Below are 21,003 nucleotides of genomic sequence, written 5' to 3' on the forward strand. Positions count from 1 at the left end.
AAATGAAAAATCCACATTCATAACATGACGGCCCCAAACTCATATCACTTAACTTCACCCTGTGTGCGATATGATACTTTTTAATGCCGACCTACTCAGCAGCTTGTTTCGGTCTGCAGCAATATCTACTTGGAAAAGCGCGCGCCGACTTCCGTATCTGCCGCTTTCGGTGACGTCACGGGTCAAAGTACTCCAAATACGTCATCAAGGGCACGAAAACTGTAGCGTCCCAAAACTTGAGCAATCAGCTGGAGGCAGAAAATAAGACGCTGTACTCGTGTGGTTGAGTGACTCGGCTTTGTCACAATACTTGGAAAGAAAAGTATGCGATCCGAGGTCGGGTCCGTCACTTTAAGGAATGTGGGATTTTTCATTCTGCTTCTCATTTCTTTACCGCTTTCTGCGGCTCACTGCACTTTACTTTCTCGATTCCCGTTTCTGTTTTAGAGCTAACACGAACACCGCCACCGATTTCTACTCATTCTGTGCCGTCTGTTTCTTCAGTTCCCTGGGGAATACTTTGAGATCGAGAAGGCGTCGCGTTTATTTATTTATGTATGTATGTATTTATTTATTAAGCAGCACGGCTACAGTAACAGACACCTTAGTCAAAGTGCAGCTGTTGTGTTAAAATCCGTTGAATAAAAAGAAAGCCGAACCTCGGAGAACCACATTTTTCCCTCGATTTAAGGTCTACATTTGATTTTTGCGTTGACTTACGAGAGGTATGTTTTGATTCTTCCATCTAAGAAAGATGGATATGTGTGCAAGCCATGGCGTGTAGTATGATGCTTTTTAAGGTTACTTTTTTATTAAATGCTTTGCTAAATCAAGAATATATAACGTAAACATAGATCATCTGATATAGTTATATACAAAGTAAGGAAAAAAGCACGGGATGCTAATATTTTTTATTATGCTTAAACCTATTATGGTTGAAAAGCCTTTCAGTAGTAAATTTGCTTAATAGTTTGTTTTGGCGGCATCACAGACTTGTTAGTTTAGCTATGTTATTTTTAACATTTCAGTTCTCTCTCTCTCTCTCTCTCATAATTCATCTTGTTTATGTAAGATCTTATATATAAAACAGACTGTAACAATTGTGCATTCTTGTATCTAGGTTATCACCTAGTTGACACTCTGAACATTTCTGGTGTGCTCCGTAAAAACAAACAAGTTTTATCATGAAAAATCCGTAGTATTATATGTTTGTCATTTAATGTTTGTTTTTCCTAACTATATTTTCATCTTGTATTATTCTTATTGTCTGCATGCATTGTTAGGAAGCAGGTTGAGCAGACCCTGGAGAGGTGGAGATATGTTCAAGAGAGGAGAGGAATGAAGGTCAGTAGGACCACCAACACAGAATACGTGTGTGTAAATGAGAAGGAGGTCAGAAGAATGGTGACGATGCATTGAGTATAATTGGAGAAGGCAAATGAGTTTAAGTACTTGGAATTAGCAATACAGAGTAACAGGGATTGTGGAAGAGAAGTGAAAAAGAGAGTGCAGGCCGGGTGGAGAAGAGAAGAGAGTCAGGATTGATTTGTGACAGACGGGTATCAGCAAGAGTGAAAGGGAATGTCTAGAGGATGGTAGTGACACCAGCTGTGTTATATGGGTTGGAGACGGTGGCACTGACCAGAAAACAGGAGACAGAGCTGGAGGTGGCAGAGTTAAAGATGCTAAGAAAGCACTTTGAGCAGCTAGAATAGCACTATATAAATGTAAAAAATATTTTTATCCATACAAAAGCATGGTCTAGAACCTAATTTACATTCATCTTAAATTTATTCAAACTCGTGGCAAGATTTTCAATAATCCTCTGCGCTTTAAGAGGAAAATGTTAATATGCTAGAATCACAGGCCTAGAAGACCAAAGCAGAAGGTGAATACTGAATGTAGACACTTTATAAACGGACAAAGAAGTTGATAGTGACAGTGGAGAAGCTAGAGATTAGTAGATAAAAATGTAAATAATTATGATATCAATTTATGATCTATTTCATTGGTTCCCACACTTAATCCTGGGGTCCCACTGTGGCTGCAGGTTTTTGTTCCAACCAGATTCCAAATCGGAGATAATAATCGATAACAATTGATCTCATTTAATCAGTTCATCTTTTTTCACACGTCTCTTATTCTGCATTCAGAAAAACACAACAGTATGGTTTTTACATTTAGGTTCAAAGCTATCAAATGCTAAAATGTTTGTAAACATACACAAATGCTTTCCATTTTTATATGTCGTGGAGCCAGAAATCAAACAAAAAGAGAGCTTCCTGCCTACTAGCATAGCCAGAATATAGCTGACCTTTGCTCCTTGAGGCAAGAATCTTGTGCTGTATTGAGTCGTCATCTTCTTCTTTTGGCTGCTCCCATTAGGGGTTGCCACAGCAGATCATCTTTTTCCATATGCTCCTGTCCTCTCCATCTTGTTCTGTTACCCGCGTCACCTGCAGGTCCTCTCTCACCACATCCATAAACCTTCTCTTAGGCCTTCCTGTTTTCCTCTTGCCTGGCAGCTCAATCCTTAGCATCCTTCTCCCAATATACTCGGCATCTCTCCTCTGCACATGTCCAAACCAACGCAACCTCGCCTCTCTGACTTTGTCTCCCAACTTGAGCTGACCCTCTAATGTCTTCACTTCTAATCCTGTCCATCCTTGTCACACCCAAAGCAAATCTTAGCATCTTTAACTCTGCCACCTCCAGCTCTGTCTCCTGCTTTCTGGTCAGTGCCACCGTCTCCAACCCATATAGCATAACTGGTCTCACTACCGTCCTGTAGACCTTCCCTTTCACTCTTGCTAATACCCGTCTGTCAGAAATCACTCCTGACACTCTTCTCCACCTATTCCACCCTGCCTGCACTCTCTTTTTGACCTCTCTTCCACAATCCCTGTTACCCTTGAGAAATAATAATTTGAATTAAGCCAATTGAACAAAATGTAACCCAATACAGATGCTAAGCTGTAAGAGTGAATTCTTGTAAGACAAATGTACTAAAATAACTTTTAAGGTAGCTTTTGATATTGTATAATCAATTATTATGTGTGATGATCATAAGCTATAAGAATGTGATGTGCATTACCTGACAGTATAACATTAATCCTTTTATAAGCTGAAAAAAGATTCTTAAATTGTAACTGCCACATAGCTTTTGAAGTGTTGTAACCCTGATGGTGCAGAACAATAGGGAAGTATATGTTTTGTAAAGTGCTTTCTCTGTAACTGTCTTGCAAAACTAGCCATAGCTGAGTTGCATAGCCTGAGCTGGGTGGGGAGCCTGAGACTGTGGGTATGCCGACAGTTCCTCTTATCTAAAGACTACTGTGTAATTCTGCACGTACTGATCTAATGTGTCATCTTAAGCTACTTGCAAACTCTGTACGACCTCAAATGAACTGCCATACTTTCTCTTTTTGTTTAGTAAACAAGCTGGGTACAAAAAGAGGGAACTCCCTGCTGACGGGGGGACTGTCTGTAGCAAACTGAGCACTAAAGCTGCTGCGGCCTCCTGCTCACCAAGAATAAAGAATTGCTTTTTACTTTACATACTTGTCCATCTCCTGTCGTTCCTGGCTTTCAGCGACCACACTCTGTACTATTGATCCCAAGTATTTAAACTCCTCCAATTTCGCCAACTCTACTCTTTACATCCTCACCATTCCACCTCCCTCTCATTTACACACATGTATTGTGTCTTGTGTTCCTACTGACCTTCATTCCTCTCCTCTCTAGAGCATATCTCCACCTCTCCAGGGTCTCCTCAACCTGCTTCCTACTATTGCTACAGTCTACAATGTCAAATGCAAACATCATAGTCCACGGGGACTCCGGTCTAATCTCGTCTGTCAACCTGTCCATCACCATTGCAAATAAGAAAGGGCTCAGAACCGATCCCTGATGATTATATTCATCTTACAGTACTCTAAGACTGGGAACTGATCTGATGCTCATACTAACCAGGCTTATGGCTCCGGGGCGATCACGCCTGAAATTACCAAGCGTTACTGTTTGTGGCTGTGTATTGGAACCTCCAAATCTTGCTACCTCTTTCTGCTGCTTGCTATCGCCGCTCACCTACGCTACCACACCCGCCTGTCCTACCAGTTCCGCTGTGCTGCTTCTCCACTGCTATTCAGATAAGTATTGCCCAGTATCATGCTAAAATACTCTCATGACGAACTCCTTCTTATTAAACAGTTTGTCCAGAGCAAATGGTCTGACTGGAATATCATAAAGGACGGCGGTATTTTGCAGCACCTGAAATATATACATCGTGGGTCAGGTTGCCGCCACCACCGGGCTGCAAATGAAAAGACCACCAGCAGCATTTGCTCAGGAATAAGCTGTCCTTCTCATGGCCCTGGAAATAAAAGTGTCAGTGTGTCAAATTTACATTATGTGGAAATAAACCCTGATCACGGCTCTGTGCAGAAAGAAGCCTCATTATCTAATATTGCACTGTTTAACTCGAGGTCTCTTAATGGAAAAGCATTGTTGCTGTCAGAACTCATCACTGACACCAGACTTAATATACTGTGTTTAACGGAGACTTGGCAAAAACCAAACAAATTTGCGTATCTCATGGAGGCGACTCCAATTGGTTTCACGTTATACACACAGCCTCGCAGCTCTAGACAAGGCGGTGGACTTGCAGTAACCGTCAGAGCAGACTTAAACATTAAACGAATCCCAATTGACTCTCCATTGTCTTTTGAGTGCCTGGCTCTTAAACTAATAACAGAATCAGGTCCTGTCTCACTCATTGTTCTTTATCATCCCCCAAAATACGATACATCCTTCTTATCCGATCTGATTGAACTTTTGCCCCACCTTAGTTCTTACTCTCAGAGAATTATCCTTCTTGGTGATTTCAACATCCATATTGACATCCACACATCTAAACTGAGAAATGAATTCCTATCCTTACTGGACTGTTTTGACTTGACACAACATGTTGATTTTCCCACCCATTCTGATGGTCATATACTGGACTTGATCTGCACTTCTGGACTATATGTTGCCAACATTTACAGCACTGATTTGGGACTCTCTGACCATAAAGCAGCACTTTTCACTGTCTCACTGCTTTTCCCTCCTCTTACCTGTAAACGGCAAATTTCTTACAGAAACCTTACAAATATCTGTCCCTCTATCCTTTCTGGATCCATTTATGATCTTTTACTGTCTGCACCTATTCCATCAACACTAGATAGTCTTGTTGACCACTATAACTCAGCCCTTCATTCAGCATTAGATAAAACAGCTCTTTTAAAACATAAGGAGGTTTCCTTTAAACGTTCAGCTCCTTGGTATAATTCAGAATTGTGATCTATGAAAGCAGCTGACCGACGCTTTGAGAGAATGTCACGTAAGACTGGCCTCACCGTGCACATCCAGGCTTTCTCTGACCACCAAAGAGCTTACAGAGAAGCACTAACATCTGCCAAGAACACCCATTATGGCAGAATAATAGAAAATGGCCATGATAACCCAAGGGTTTTGTTCTCTGTAGGTAATAAACTACTCGAACCCGAATCTGGCCCAACTACCTCTTCTACTGAAGTCTGTGAGGAATTCCTCCACTTTTTCCATAACAAAATAAAGATCTAAATAATTCAACTAACATAAATACATCATCTGTTTATATCTCTCCCTGTTTTCCCACTCCATCCAGCTCCTTCTCTAAGTTCTCACCAGTCACATCTGCGTTTGTTAATACAGTAATCCCTCCTCCATCGCGGGGGTTGCATTCCAGAACCCCCCGCGAAAGGTGAAAATCCGCGAAGTAGAAACCATATGTTCATATGGTTCTTTTTATATATTTTCAGCCCTTATAAACTCTCCCACACTATTATAAACATTTCCCACACAATTATACAGCATAAACCCTTTGTATTCTCTTAGATATTAGGTAAGATTCGTTGAAATTATGTATGTAAACACAGTTTATATACAGTAAAACCTAAATATTATTATAAAGATATCGAGCGTCTCCGATATCACATATGTTACAGCCATTACGACAGACAGGCCACCAGCAATAAATACGTACAATGCAAGAAAAATTGTATACAGTAAAATGTGTGTACAGTGACACTAAACTATGTACATGTAATAAGTACTGTACGTAAATAATTAATTATGGTTACTCACCAACAATGACACGACGACTTGTCCGATAACGATGAGTTTAATTTTACTGCACAACAAAGGATAGCGTTACAGCTCTTCTAAAGAAGCCTCTTCAGGCGACTGTTTAGCACCGCTGTTGTTCTTCTTCCAGCACTCTTCAATCCAAATCCCTAAAGCAGATTCCATCCAGACTACTGCCTTATCACGTCCACTTGCAACTCATTTTGCGCCCTGGTTAAAGGACACTGCGGCCGTAGATCTTATATGCTTTTCCTCCTTTTTAAATGAAAAGAATCGTGGACTCATTGATGCCGTAATGGTGTCCTGCAGCAGTGTAGCTGTTTCCTTCCTTCAACATATCCAAAACTTTTACCTTTTCTGCAATCATTTGCATCTTCTGTTGGCGCTTGGACACGGCCCCTGAAGCAGTAGCAGGAACACGTTAATGCTGAATGAGTGAGATGAGACTTTCTGGTTAATGCAGCACTCCGTCGCTGAGCCAATCAGCACACAGGAACTTAACTGTGTGCTCTGATTAGGTAGCTTCTCAGTCATCCGCCAATAGCGTCCCTTGTATGAAATCAACTGGGCAAACCAACTGAGGAAGCATGTACCAGAAGTAAAAAGGCCCATTGTCCACAGAAACCCGTGAAGCAGCGAAAAATCCGCATTATATATTTAGATATGCTTACATATAAAATCCGCGATAGAGTGAAGCCGCGAAAGTCAAAGCGCGATATAGCGAGGGATTACTGTAACCTGCTTTGTAAGATGAGGCCGACTACTTGTGTACTGTACCCCATCCCCACCACACTACTTAAATCCTGACTTCATGCCATAATCCCAACCCTTACAACAATAATAAACTCATCCCTTGACACTGGCTCTGTGCCGCTCACTTTTAAAATTGCTTCTGTAACCCCAATGTTAAAAAAGTCTGGTCTTCATGCTGACAATCTTAACAATTTCCGGCCTATTTCCCACTTACCTTTCCTGTCAAAAGTTCTTGAGCGTGTTGTAGCTTCCCAACTCACCAATTACCTAACCTCTAATAATTTGATGGAACCCTTTCAGTCAGGTTTCAGGGCGCGGCACAGCTGTGAAACTGCTCTGCTACGGGCAACCAATGATTTGCTTATGGCAGCAGACTCAGGACAATCCAGCATATTAATTCTGTTAGACCACAGTGCAGCATGGAGAACATGCTGGGTATCTGTGGCACTGCCCTCCAGTGGTTCAAGTCCTATCTGACTGATAGGCAAGAGTTTGTTAGTCTTGGCAACAGCAGATCCAGCTCAGCACCAGTCACACAAGGAGTCCCTCAGGGCTCTGTCCTCGGCCCTCTTCTCTTCTGTATTTACATGCTTCCCCTTGGCCATATTATATGTAGCTATGGACTGGGTTATCATTTTTATGCAGATGATACTCAACTCTACTTCAATGTTAAAAGTGGAACTTTATCAGAGCTTTCTCAGCTCACAACCTGCCTTAGTGAAATTAAAACCTGGATGGAGCAGAACTCTTTAAAATTAAATTGCAACAAAACTGAACTTCTGCAAACTGGGACTAAAATGCAACTTAATAAAATGAGCTCCTTCCCAGTCCATCTTGGCGGTGATCTTATCAGACCTGCCTCTACTGTAAAGAATCTTGGTGTCATTTTTGATTCCTCCCTCTCTTATTCTGCCCACATAAATCACATTAAGAAGCTTTCGTACTTTCACCTCCGTAACATATCCCATGTACTCTCCTTCCTCTCCTTCTCTAATGCTGAGAAACTTGTCCATGCTTTTATCACATCCCCCATCGATTATTGTAACTTGCTGCTGGCAGGTGCCCCTTCTAATCTTATATGACAGCTCCAGCTTATTCAAAACTCAGCTGCAAGAGTCCTTACTCGAACCAGCAGCAGCGAGCACATCACACCCATCCTGCTCCGTCTTCGAATATAAAATCTTTCTAATATCGTACAAAGCCTTTAATAACCTCACGCCCAAACTACATCAGTGACCTTCTCCATCACTATGTGCCTGCCCGCCCACTAAGGTCCTCAGATTCTGGTAATCTTGTTGTGCCCCTCACTAATCTACACTCCATGGGTGACAGCAGGGCCTTCAGCTGTATAGCGCCCAGACTCTGGAATGACCTACCAAAATTAATCAGGTCAGCTGACTCCATGAATTCTTTTAAAAAACAACTCAAAACTCATCTGTTCAGGAAGGCTTTTAGCTCTACTTGACTTTATTACCCTTCTCTCAGTTTACGTCTCTGTCAAGGTGCTCATGTAACCTGTATGTGTGTGTGCTAGACCATCAATTTTTGTTGTCTGTTTTTTTTTTTCTCTGAATTCACTGTCGTAATCTTTTTTATTTATTTATCTGGTTTGTACAACGCTATATACTCTATACCCTGCCAATCTTTCTTATATTCTGTAAGTGCCTTGAGCATGGGAAAGGTGCTATATAAATAAAATGTATTATTATTATGCAATCCTACCTCCACCTTGAATGTATCTGTCAATCCTACCGCAGACCTCACCACTGTCACACTTCCCTCGTACATATTCTGTACAACTCTTACGTACTTCTCTGCCACTCCCGACTTCCTCATACAATACCACAGCTCCTCTCGAGGCACCCTGTCATATGCTTTCTCCAGGTCCACAAAGACGCAATGCAACTCCTTCTGGCCTTCTCTAAACTTCTCCATCAACACCCTCAGAGCAAACATCACATCTGTGGTGCTCTTTCTTGGCATGAAGCCATACTGCTGCTGACTAATCATCACCTCCCTTCTTAACCGTGCTTCCACTACTCTTCTTCATGCTGTGGCTCATCAATTTTATTCCCCTGTAGTTACTGCAGTCCTGTACATCCACCTTATTCTTAAATATCTGCACCAGTACACTTCTTCTCCACTCCTCAGGCATCCTCTCACTTTCCAAGATTACATTAAACAATCTGGTTAAAAACTCCACTGCCATCTCTCCTAAACACCTCCATGCAACCTCTCATACAACTCATCATACACCTTTTCCTTTAGCCTTTGCCACCTCTCTCTTCACCTTATGCCTTATCTCCATGTACTCTTGTCTACTTTCTGCATCTCTCTGACTATCCCACTTCTTCTTTGCCATCCTCTTCCTCTGAATACTTTCCTGTACTTCCCCATTCCACCACCAGGTTTCCATTTCCTCCTTCCTCTGTCCAGATATCATGCCAAGCACCCTTCTTGCTGTCACCCTTACTACATCTGCTGTAGTTTCCCAGCTGTCTGGTAACTTTTCGCTGCCACCCAGCGCAAGTTTAGTAAAACCATTAATAGCATAGGAGTGTAGGAACTTTTTTTATTTACTCTGATAAGTGGCTAACTTTACAAGTAGCGGAGCACAACAGCAGGGGTTGTAATGGAGATATCTGCATGGTGTCCTTTTGGTTCAGCGCAGGCGCGCTGAGATGTGATCGTCACGGATCTCCTCATGTTTGCGCTTTATTCAGCGCCGCTTCTCTTTTGATTTAACGCATGCTCTGTGCAAAACGCCTGCTTGCTGTTTCGTCTTGCACATAGTCGATGTCATGAAGTCTATAGTGCAGTTTATGGTTTCAGATATATTACATATTGTTTCATCAGGTTGTACAGTGCTCCTTTTTCTTCAATCATTTTGCGGTGCCCACTGTATGTTCTGCTAAACCAGTACTCGGAGCTGGATTAATACAGCTTTAGAGTCCACTTAATAGATATGTAGCGTGTTTTTTTGACATTTTTATTTATCCAGTGATCATTTTGCAAGCTGCAGACATGGGACACACAAGTCCATGGCTGTACTCCAGTTATGAAAATGAGTGCCCCGACCTCCCACAGTTGATGGTTTGGAAGGACACAATGGGGGGTGGGTGGGTGGGAAATGGTACAAAAGACTTCCTCACTCTTTAATAAAAGTAAAAAAAAAAAACTTTAATTTTATTGGCAATTTGTGGATCTTCACTGGGTTGTGTTTTTAGTTGAACTATTGGTTGACAAAGAACATTTTCAATTTGCATTTTAAAAAATGTCCTAATATGCAGTAAAAGATACAAAATCATTAATGTGTGGTGGGCTACCTAGCGGAACAAGTCAAGTCAAGTTGGGGAGCATGCACTGGTCAAGTGCGTCGCTGCAGTCATTACACGTCGGAACAGCTTGGGATCCCGGTTGGGAACTCCCCCCCCCCCCCCAGGCAGACACACAGTCCAGTCCTACCCTCAAGAAATGACCCTCTATCTGCCGCAGCCAGGTGTTATGTGGGAGACCCCTTGGCCTGGTCCAGCCACTTGGGTCCCCAACAATGAGGATCTTATGAGCTGGACCACCCTCGGGAAAACGCACCACATGTTCATAGTGCCGTAACTGACGTTCCCTCACAATGCAGGTAATGTGCCTCATTTGGGACTCCATGAGCAACCGCTCATTTGACACAACGTCAACCAACGGTACCCAAGGATTTTCCAGAGAGACACAGTACCAAAGGAGTCCAGTCTTCATCTCAGGTCACTGGATAGCGTCCATGACTCACAACCATATAGCAAGACAGGAAGCACCAGGAATGTAAAGACTTGGACCTTCGTCCTTTTGCATAGATATCGGGAGCGCCACACACCCCTTTCCAGCAACCTCATGACCCCATAACCCCTCCCCACCCCCCCTCTCCCAATCCGTCAAATGACTTCACAAGGAAGAGTCACCAGAGACATGAACGTCACTGCAGAGGTAAGTAAACCTCTCAACAAGGTAAACACTCTCTCCGCAAACAGACACACTTCTGATGGATGGGCCCAAGAGGTCATTAAAGGCCTGGCTCTTGGTTTTTATCCAGGACACTTGCAAGCCCAGTCACTCAGATTCCTCGCTCAGTCTCTCGAGCGCTGTGATCAGAGCCTCCATTGACTCTGCGAAGATCACAGCATCATCAGCAAAGTCAAGATCCATGAATCTTTCTTCACCAACAGATGCCCCAAAGCGGCTGGACCACACAACCTTGCCCAACACCCAGTCCATACAAGCACTGAACAGAGTAGGAGCAGAACACACCGCTGACGAACCCCAGAATCAACTGGGAAAAACGCCGAGGTCCTTCCTCCACTCTTCACAGCACTCACAGTACCAGTGTACAGGCCTGCCATGATATCCAGCAACCTTGAGGGGATCCAGCGAACCCTCAGGATGTCCAACTGGGCAGCTCGTTCAACTGAGTCAAACGCTTTGCGAAAATTGACAAAGTTTGCAAAGAAACTCTGCCGATATTCGTGCTTGCACTCTATGAGAACTCTCAGTGCCAGGATGTGGTCGATGGTAGACTTTTTAGGCGTAAAACCAGATTGTTCCGGTCACTGGTAGGTGAGCAAGTGATCACGGATCCTATTGAGGACGACCCTAGCAAGGACCTTACCCGGCGCCGAGAGCAGTGTTATCCCCTTGTAGTTGCTGCAATCCAGGCGATCACCCTTCCCTTTCCAGATAGGGATGACAAGTCCCGTTTTCCAGTCAGTTGTGATGATGCCAGCCTACCAAATGGAAGCAAAGATTGCTTGCAATACCAGAAGGACAGTCTTACCACCAGCCTGGAGAAGTTCACCCAGGATACCACAGATCCCTGCTGCCTTCCCCCCCAACCTCAGCTGGTTCACTGCCTGTGTAATCTCAGTGAGATTGGGTGGTTCACAGCTAACTGGAGAATCAGCCTCAAGAACCGTGGACTAGCGGAACACACTGAAAAAATGGCATGTCACATTAAAATAAAAAAATATGTACATCGGTTGCACATAATATTGTTTTTATCAAAAATAATTTAATTCTGCTTAATGCACTAAAGTAATATGTCCTGAAATTACATTTTTATATAAAATTAATGGAATTTTTCATTGTTAAATTAATGATATTATGTTAAATGAAAATGTCAATAAAGCATAATATTTTAACAATTGTTTTATAAACGTTTTTAAAAAATACACCTCACCAAGTTACTTAGCTATAACCTTTTTAGGTTGTCAGTTGTTCCAGTATCATTTTATAGTTCATGTTCAAAGTTATTGATAAGAAATAAACAGGTTTTCTTATACCAAAACTATTTTATTTGATAAAAACAATACAAACCAACATAAATACAAAAGATTATTATTCAAAAGCTGAAATGTACAACAGTTGCACAAGAACACTGCTTGTTTTGCTGTGCCAGAATGCCATGACCAGTGTAGACCTAAATACAAACACAAAATACACCTTGGGAGTGTTATTATAAAATACATGTATTTATATTTATGTAACGGTATACATTATACAGTAAATATTAGCAAAATATAAAGTGCAAAAATTGCTGCCTTGTACCTTTCACAATATAATTTATATATATATATATATATATATATATATATATATATATATATATATATATATATATATATATATATATACTTGCTCTAACTGATCTTGTGTACGTGTGGGGCTAGCAGGTGGTGTATTGCTTAAGATTGTGAGTGTGCTGATAACTCTTTTTTCCTGTAAGAAACACTGTGCACTCCTGCACATTTCATTCCAGGATGTGACCACAAGCTATAGCAATCTATGTATGACCTCAAAATGAACTGCCATATTTCCTCTTTTTTTTAAAAAAAAAACAAGCTGGGTATAAAAAGAGGAAAGATGTCCTGCTGAGAGGCTGGCTGTCTGTAGCAAACTGAGCTGACAGCTGCTGCAGCCTCTATGCTCACCAAGAATAAAGAAATTGCTTTTTACTTTACATTGGTGTCCGTCTCCTGTCGTTCCTAACTTTCAGCGACCACAAGTTTCACTTGTAGCCTTAAAATAGATTGGTGCTAAGAGGTGTGAGTTTAAGCAAGCGGAGATCCTGAGTTGATCTTACCGAAGTGTTTAAATATTATTCAAGTAATTGGCATGGTGGTTCCCAGTTGATTCGGCTTCTGATTGATAACTGTGCTGCACACAACATGCTTCCACATTTAGATAATGTTCGCGTTGAATTCCTCCCACACAATTGCACAGCAGTGCTTCAGCCATTGGATTTGGACATCATTCGCACCCTGAAAGTGTATTATGGCAAGGAAATGCCGAGAAAAATTATCAGCATAACTTGTAGGCAGGAGGAGATTAAAATTAACACAAAAGAAGCTACTGAAATGATTGCAAACGCCTGGACACAAGTTAAAGAAAGCACTATAGTAACAAATACAGAATCTCATTACAACAACATATTTTTTAGGTCCCTGGGAGTTAGTTTTAACGGAATTTTACCTGCATTTTAGTTAGTTTATTGAGCAGTTTTGCGTAACAGAAACAAATAAACAGTGAAACAGTAATCAGTCGATGGCTCAAAGTAGGATTTTTATTTATTTTTGAGCCACACAACAATGCAAATTAGTCAGCATTTTGACTGGTTATGTCAATAATTCTGTCTTTAAAACGATATGAACAAGAAAAATAAGACATTATTGTGTTTCTGACTATTTATTCAGCCAGTTGCTTAGGCAGACAGTTTATTTCCACCACTCACTCCAGAGATGATATGCCAGATACAAAAAAAAAATGTTCACAAGAAAACAGTGCTGGCAAATGTTACTTAAATTAAATTCACTACATTGCTCATTAAAAATAAAATCCCAATCTCCACCAGTTCAGCATGTTTCTTTTCCTCACTTTTCTCGATAGGCGAAAAAACAGAGAGTCGGATTAAAGCTTTACATCCACTGAATGTGTTGCTGCTGATTTAACTGAATGGTTACTTAACTGCACTTCTCGGTTTTCTACCAGCAATTTTCTTGGAGCTCACGATGGAGGGCACGTCACCTCTCTCAGGACAGTAACTCACATCCCAGTCTGAATGGTGAGATGCAATCTTCGTCTCTCAGCAGCCTCAGCTGAGCACTTCAAGCTTACTGCATGGAGCCCGTTGTCTGAAAGGCCGTAGTGGCGCCCACAAATGGGTGGTCTGCAGTGTGGGCATTGAGGTTTGTCTGAATGTGGAGATAACAGCTGAGATGTTCTCCATCGATGCCCAGTTCACTAGAGATGAGGTTAGGCTCCTCCACACACAGTGCCTTGGCCATTTTGGTTTCAGTCAGTCTGTTTAGCTTCTGACTCTAAAGACCATGTAAAAGAGGGGTTTCATGGACCTCTGAAAAATGTGCTAATTCACAGGGTTTGGCCAACAGAAAGCCCAGTGCAGGAGTCACCGTCAGATGACTGGAGATGACAGACGGGTGAATTTGAGGATTTTGTAACTTATTCAAAGCAACAAACAATTTACAACAACAAACAAGAAAGAACACTGTAAGTAAATCAAGAGAGCAGAATTCAAAGTCTATAAGAAATGGGAAACCCCTTTTGACCGAGGGCGTTATTTTACTAAACGTTCTTGTAATTATTATTATTATGTGACTGATGCCAAGGTGACTTATGACATGTGAGACACAATTGATTACATTTCTTTTGTTTTTTCACTATTGGCACAAGCAGGTGAAGTGACCTCCTCCTGGTGACACTCTGTCAGTGCCTATCAGTCATAACATATCAAATCCTTTTGAAATTCATTCTAAAACACGTCTTTGACAGGTTACCATTGCTAGTACCTTATGAAAGCTCTCTGAAAGAATATTTTTCTGGGTGTGAAAAAATATTCCACCGTTAGTTTTACATAACAACAGTTCAGGAATTAACAATTTAACACCAAAATAAAAAGGGGGAAATTCAGAACATTGAAATTCTATGGGGTGGTACGCCAAGACAAAGGGGTTGATGCCCCCGGTGTAGATCTTCTCCAACTTAGCCCATTTCTGGCACCCAGTCTGAAATCTTTTGAGGTCCTGAAGATTCTGGTTTGTGAGACTCGTCGGCACATCCAGTACAGCAATATGGCTTCTCGAGATTAATTCCTCCAAATTTTCTTGGTGTGTGTATGTGTAGCAAAGTGTATTCAGATTTCTTGTTTTTTTTGTAGTTTTTAGTTATGAATTTCCCAAAAAGCAATTGTTTGTGTGTACCAAGGTTATTATAGTTAACGAAAACCAAAATCAAAACTGAAACTATTATTAAAAACATTTTCGTAAACTGAAATAGAATAATTAACAAAACTGAAATGAAAAACTTAAAACTAAATGAAACTATTAAAGTTGCTGGAAAGGCTAACTGAAATAAAATAATAATTTACTAAAATATTTTTAGTTTTTGCTTTTGAATGAATATTCTTGCCGTTAGTCTTTAACCCTTGTAGGTTTTAACTCTAAAACAGAAAGTCATCCACCACAAGCCGCCTGCATATATTCATCCAGTGAAAGGCGGCTGGTGAAAGAGTGCGGCTGTTCACACAGCGTTTGCAGTGACAGAGCAAGCTGAGTGCGGGTGCGCAAAGCGTGAGAAATAGAAAGTGATTTGCGTGCCGCCTTTCTTTGTGCTTGTTGTATATCAAGATGTAATTCAAACGGCTGAAATCAGAATATGCTGGTCAACAAAACGTTTACCATATGGACAGAAAAATCACGAGTGAGTAACGTTTCAGTACATTTCCCAGGTGTCTGCTTTTTGTTGACAGCAATTCACCTGCCACTTTGCACAGGAGAAATTGTTTTTATTTTCTCATATACGAAGTATAGAGAAAGTATAGTAATTATGAAAAAATTAGACCTCGATATTTTGTTGAATCTTGACGTTATAGACTAACCAGTGTCCAACAATACTGTTTTTTGTAATTGTGTGTGTGCGTGTGTGTATAAACACGATAACTCAACAACGCAACTAGATAGATGGATGAAATTCGGCATGTGGTTGTTACACCACAATTATAGATCTGTATTAACTTTTGGGCCAAATCCATCACCCGGAACTGGTAGTTTACCTGAACACATACTCGATTTTTTTTTTTTTTATTTTTACAGCTGCATAGTCCGATTTATTCAGCTTTACTTTTATAATAATTGTTCAATATATTATTAATTGGATTTGTTGCTGATGGTTCCTTAATGTACATAATATAAAAATATAATCATTGTCTTGCGGTTTACTCCTCAAATTTCCATTCCCATATCTTAATATACAAGAAAGTCGAGGGGAAGCCACTCCCGTTTTTTGACAATAAAACGGCACTGATCGAGAGACTGACTGGGTCATCATACAAGATCAGCACATTGTTGCTGACCAATCACTTTTGCTTTAAAAACATCGTTTAACAACGAAGCGATACAAACAAAGGTAGAGAGTCTGACAAGTGATGAAAAACTAAACATACTAATGGGTTTTTGTATTTGTTCCATATTTATTAATTTCTTTTTTAGTTCATATTCACAACTCAAAATACCTGATATTTTGAAAGTAATCCATTGGCAGAATTATATATATATATATATATATTTGTCTCCCTTTTTTCAATGTTTTTCTCTCTCTCTCTCTCAAAATAGACAGTTGAAATAATAAACAATTCTTTTTGTTCTTAACATCAGCCTTATCATACATATTGCACACAAGGGATTTTTCCTGCCTTGCATCCAAATCTGTTGAGGTAGACTCCAGATTTCCTGCAATCCTACTCTGGATAAACAGGTTTAGACAATGTATATGTTTTTCCTAATTTCAGATGCTTTCTCTGTTGTTTTATGCCTGTCTGTACTCCAATTACCTGCTCTTGCTCTGCACATTACGGTGGTCTATTCAAGACTCACTGCCCCTAACCTTGACACTACATGCTTGTTGTTCTTTGTTTCTGTTTCTCTTTGTGGGGTCTGCACACTCATTCCAGTCTAAGAGCCCTGTTCTTCCTAAGCCCCTGTGATTTTCATGAGAAAATATTTTACAAATTATAAAATTGTGTAAAATCGTTAATATTCAGTGTCTAGTTTTGATTATGCTCGTTTTTAATCAGACAAAAACAAAACCAGGTAGTAAACCATGTAGTGTAGTAAGCTTCCACTAACATTAAACTCATATCCAAATCTGTTAAGTGTACAGTTCTGTCTGATTGTGACACAAAACTCTGTAGACGCTCCATGCCATAATTACTAAAACTAAAACTGAAACTAATATATATATATATAAAAATAAAATAGAAATGTCTTTGTGAAATAATAACTAAACTAAAACTAAAAATACATGATGAAGGAAAACTAAAATTAAACTGAATTTCCAAGTAAGGTCAGAAAAAATATAGAAATAAAAACTAATATAAAAAGGCAAAACTATAATAACCTTGGTGTGTCCTTAGTTTCATACCAATGGTATTTTGTAGTACAAATGCTAATTAATGTGACTCCCCACAGACTGCAGGCACCCTCAGGTGATGGTGGACGCTGTACAGGTAAGTCTGCTCTCTCCAAGTCTTTTCTAATTTTATTCTATTTATTTGACATGAATATAATTTGGTAAATCAAAAGTGTTAAATAATGAATTTGCCCCCTCCCCCACCACTGAGTTCTTATATTACAATCTTTGTATGTTATTATCAAAAGCAAACAAACAAAAACAAAACTAAATTTAAAACAACAGTATTTCTTCTTTTAGTGTGCTGCCACAGCATTTTAATATAATTCAGCATGGTGTACAACATGACCATATGGATACTTTGGATTTTCATTTTTATTTTACATTATATTTATATTGAATTAATAGTTTGTGTTTGTAATTATTAGTAAATGATTTGATTTATCATTTAATAAGCATTGACGGGAAACTATTTGTATGGCACCCTGTTTTTTTTTTTTTTTTGTTATCGGAAAGGTATGTTATTTTTTGTTATACAAAAATCGAAAAATATATATTATTAAATAACTATAATTTATTATGTGAGGTTATGTATATTGTAAAGAGTTCTTCTCTGATGAAATGTGTATAATATATTGTAAATAGTTCTATATGTAATACGTATGTTATGAAAACAGAGCTAGGCGCATGGTGGAGACTGTAGGGGCTTTGGTGAGAAGTGCTTTGCATGACGCCCTGTTCTTTATTTTATGGAAAAGGAAAAAGGATATAAACTTCTGATTCTCCTCTGTGTTGACTTGTTTCTGACACAACAGTAAGTAGGATGGATTCCAGTCAGTTACATGTGCTTACTCTCCAGTCAGGAGTGAACCTCACTCTTTAGTCAGGACACTTCAGTTGTACTTCTCTCCGGTGTAAATTCTGGTGCGTCTCTGAAGAGAACTCCTCTGACAGATTTGTTTGCCACATTCCAAACAGCAATATGGCTTCTCTCAGAGATTAATTTGTCAACAATAGTTTAGTTTGCTTACTTTTCAAGACAGAAGTGAACCTCACCCTCAAGTCCTGAAGGGTGCTTATTTTTCTGGACTGATTTTTGAACTGCTACCCTTTTTATTCTGTTGTGAACTCTAGTGTGTTTCTGAAGACTGATCATTTGTGAAAACTGTTTACCACATTCATTACAGCAATACGGCTTCTCACCGGTGTGAACTCTAATGTGCTTGTGAAGATTGCCTAATTCTGAAAACGGTTTACCACATTCACTACAGCAATACGGCTTCTCTCCGGTGTGAACTCTAGTGTGTCTCTGGAGATGGCTCATTTGTGAAAACTGTTTACCACATTCAGTACAGCAATACGGCTTCTCTCCCGTGTGAACTCTAGTGTGGTCATTCAGACTGTTTATATGTGAAAACTGTTTACCACATTCAGTACAGCAATATGGCTTCTCACCGGTGTGAACTCTCGTGTGTCTCTGAAGATTGCTCATTCGTGAAAACTGTTTACCACATTCAGTACAGCAATACGGCTTCTCTCCCGTGTGAACTATAGTGTGGTCATTCAGACTGTTTATACGTGAAAAATGTTTACCACATTCATTACAGCAATATGGCTTCTCACCGGTGTGAACTCTAGTGTGGTCATTTAGACTGTTTATACGTGAAAAACGTTTACCACATTCATTACAGCAATATGGCTTCTCTCCAGTGTGAATTTCAGTGTGGATCTGAAGAGCACTTCTGCCAGAGAATTCTTTTCCAGATTCCAAACTGCACTGATCTTTGTTTCCTGTACAAAGTTTAAAAGAAAATGGGAAAAAAGAGCTTACTTTCAATCCACTGCCTTACTATTAACATTAACTCACATTAAATACATGATAGCTGAAATTATGAACAACCTTTGATAACCAATTAAAAAACTTTAGTCGTACATGGAAAGCATACTCAATTTGTTAATTTTACATTCTCTATTACAACTGCTTAGCAGGGCAACATGTGTAAGCCAATTCTCACACAAAAATTTGCATTTTTAAAACTAGAACTTGGCATTTAAATTGGCTTAAAGTTACGGGAAGTTTGAGCATTTGTAAGTCCCATGCAGACTTTATTTTTGTTAGCATTTTAGCAACACCTGGTAGAAAAATGAACTGAACAGAAAATCTCATTTCACTGCACATTTCACATTCTGATGTTTGACAGGCTACACAAGAAGTGAGTTTTGATGTATCACAATGACATTTTGGCTCATGATGATGACTTAATTCTAAGCTGATTTAGACTCCCTACTGTCATCCTCTTTGAAGTGTGTGCTGAACATGTGCCTTCATTACACAGAGACCATCACGCAGAAATTACACAACCTCAGTTCTCTTACAGGTCTTAACAGCTGTGGATTATTTGGTGATGGCGGCTTTTCAGTGAGAACTGCCTGACCGGTGAGGAACCTCTCAGTCACCCTGAGCCACATCATGTCATCTGTATGGGGTGGTACATTTAAGATGTTACAGAGATACATGCAATATCCTTACTATCAGGATGTGCAAGCTGCTGGAAGTTGAAGTTTCATTCCCCAGTAGCACCGCTACACATTGAAGAGTTTTTCTTCACACAGAAAACAACATCCACCATTACCAGGTAGTGTGTTGGAAAGTAGGACTTTTAGAGACTTTGAAAACTCAAACTGATGTTGTTTTAGAGAAGTTAGGTAGGTCAGATTGGCAAGCTTTGTTGGGCTGAATGGCCTGTTCTCATCTGATTTTTTTATATTTCCAATTTTTGTTTAGAAAATACTTTTGTAAGGCTGTGATTTTGTCTACCTTTCCTTTCTCTGTATGCAGATGAGGTCTGTCTGCAAGGTGTCAATGGTCATCTTTTGGACATTCCTCATAGAATTTCATCATGTTAGTCAAACACGACCTCCCTCTTCTGAGCCCATGCTGACTGTTTAGTTAAACTCCTGTCTTTGCCAGGTGTTGCTCAATCTTATCCTTAATAATTCCTTCCATTAATTTTCCTGTGATGCACATTAAGCTTACTGGCCTAAAGTTGCTTGGATGTGCCCTGTCACCCTTTTTATATAATGAGATGATATTTGCCATTTTCCAGTCCTTCAGAATCTCTCCAGTGCACAGTGACTTCCTAAAAATGTGTGTCATGGGTTTATATCTGTACTCGCTGGCCTCCTTAAGAAGTCGAGGGTAAATATTATCTGGTCCTGGTGATTTGTTTGATAAAGTAATGGAGCAACACTGAAACAAGGATGGTGACAGAGGGAGAGCTTGCGCCTTAAGTGAGTTGTGTGGCAAAAATAACATGTCAGACGAGGGAGGTCTGATCAGTAAAACTGTTCTTTCCATGTCTTGCTCAATCTTTTCCGTCATAAATTCCTTCCCATTAATTTATCTGGGATCCATGTTAAGCTTACTGGCCTATAGCTGCTTGGATCATCTCAATTACCTTTTTTATAAAACAAGACAATATTTTCCATTTTCCAGTCAACCGAAATTTCCACGGTGTGCGATGCCTTCCTACGAATATGTGTTGTCACACACGTGTTCTTGGGAAGCAGGCTAAGGGCTTAACCGAGGGCAAGATACGTGAGCAGGCTTTGACAAAGTACACA

The 21,003-nt window shown here is 40.0% G+C and overlaps 3 protein-coding genes across 13 annotated transcripts in view; 1 reads left to right on the forward strand and 2 right to left on the reverse strand.

Annotated features, from left to right (window-relative positions):
* Positions 1–224: 224 nt before the first annotated feature.
* Positions 225–21,003, forward strand: part of LOC114668373 (gastrula zinc finger protein XlCGF26.1-like) — a 217,051-nt gene continuing 196,272 nt past the window's right edge. The window contains exon 1 of the mRNA XM_051924919.1: positions 225–322. The gene's annotated coding sequence lies outside the window, so the exon portion shown is untranslated. The remainder of the gene's footprint in view (positions 323–21,003) is intronic.
* Positions 18,352–21,003, reverse strand: part of LOC114668330 (zinc finger protein 883-like) — a 774,734-nt gene continuing 772,082 nt past the window's right edge. For all 11 annotated transcript variants that reach the window (XM_051924961.1, XM_051924939.1, XM_051924938.1 and 8 more), the window contains one exon: positions 18,352–18,430. The gene's annotated coding sequence lies outside the window, so the exon portion shown is untranslated. The remainder of the gene's footprint in view (positions 18,431–21,003) is intronic.
* LOC114669062 (gastrula zinc finger protein XlCGF8.2DB-like) overlaps positions 18,407–21,003 on the reverse strand; it is a 30,230-nt gene continuing 27,633 nt past the window's right edge. Inside the window, exon 3 of the mRNA XM_028825188.2 lies at positions 18,407–19,170. Within this exon, the coding sequence (XP_028681021.1) occupies positions 18,407–19,170 (764 nt within the window). The remainder of the gene's footprint in view (positions 19,171–21,003) is intronic.

The sequence above is a fragment of the Erpetoichthys calabaricus genome, chromosome 1 (assembly GCF_900747795.2).
Source record: "Erpetoichthys calabaricus chromosome 1, fErpCal1.3, whole genome shotgun sequence".
In the NCBI taxonomy this organism is placed as follows: domain Eukaryota; kingdom Metazoa; phylum Chordata; class Cladistia; order Polypteriformes; family Polypteridae; genus Erpetoichthys; species Erpetoichthys calabaricus.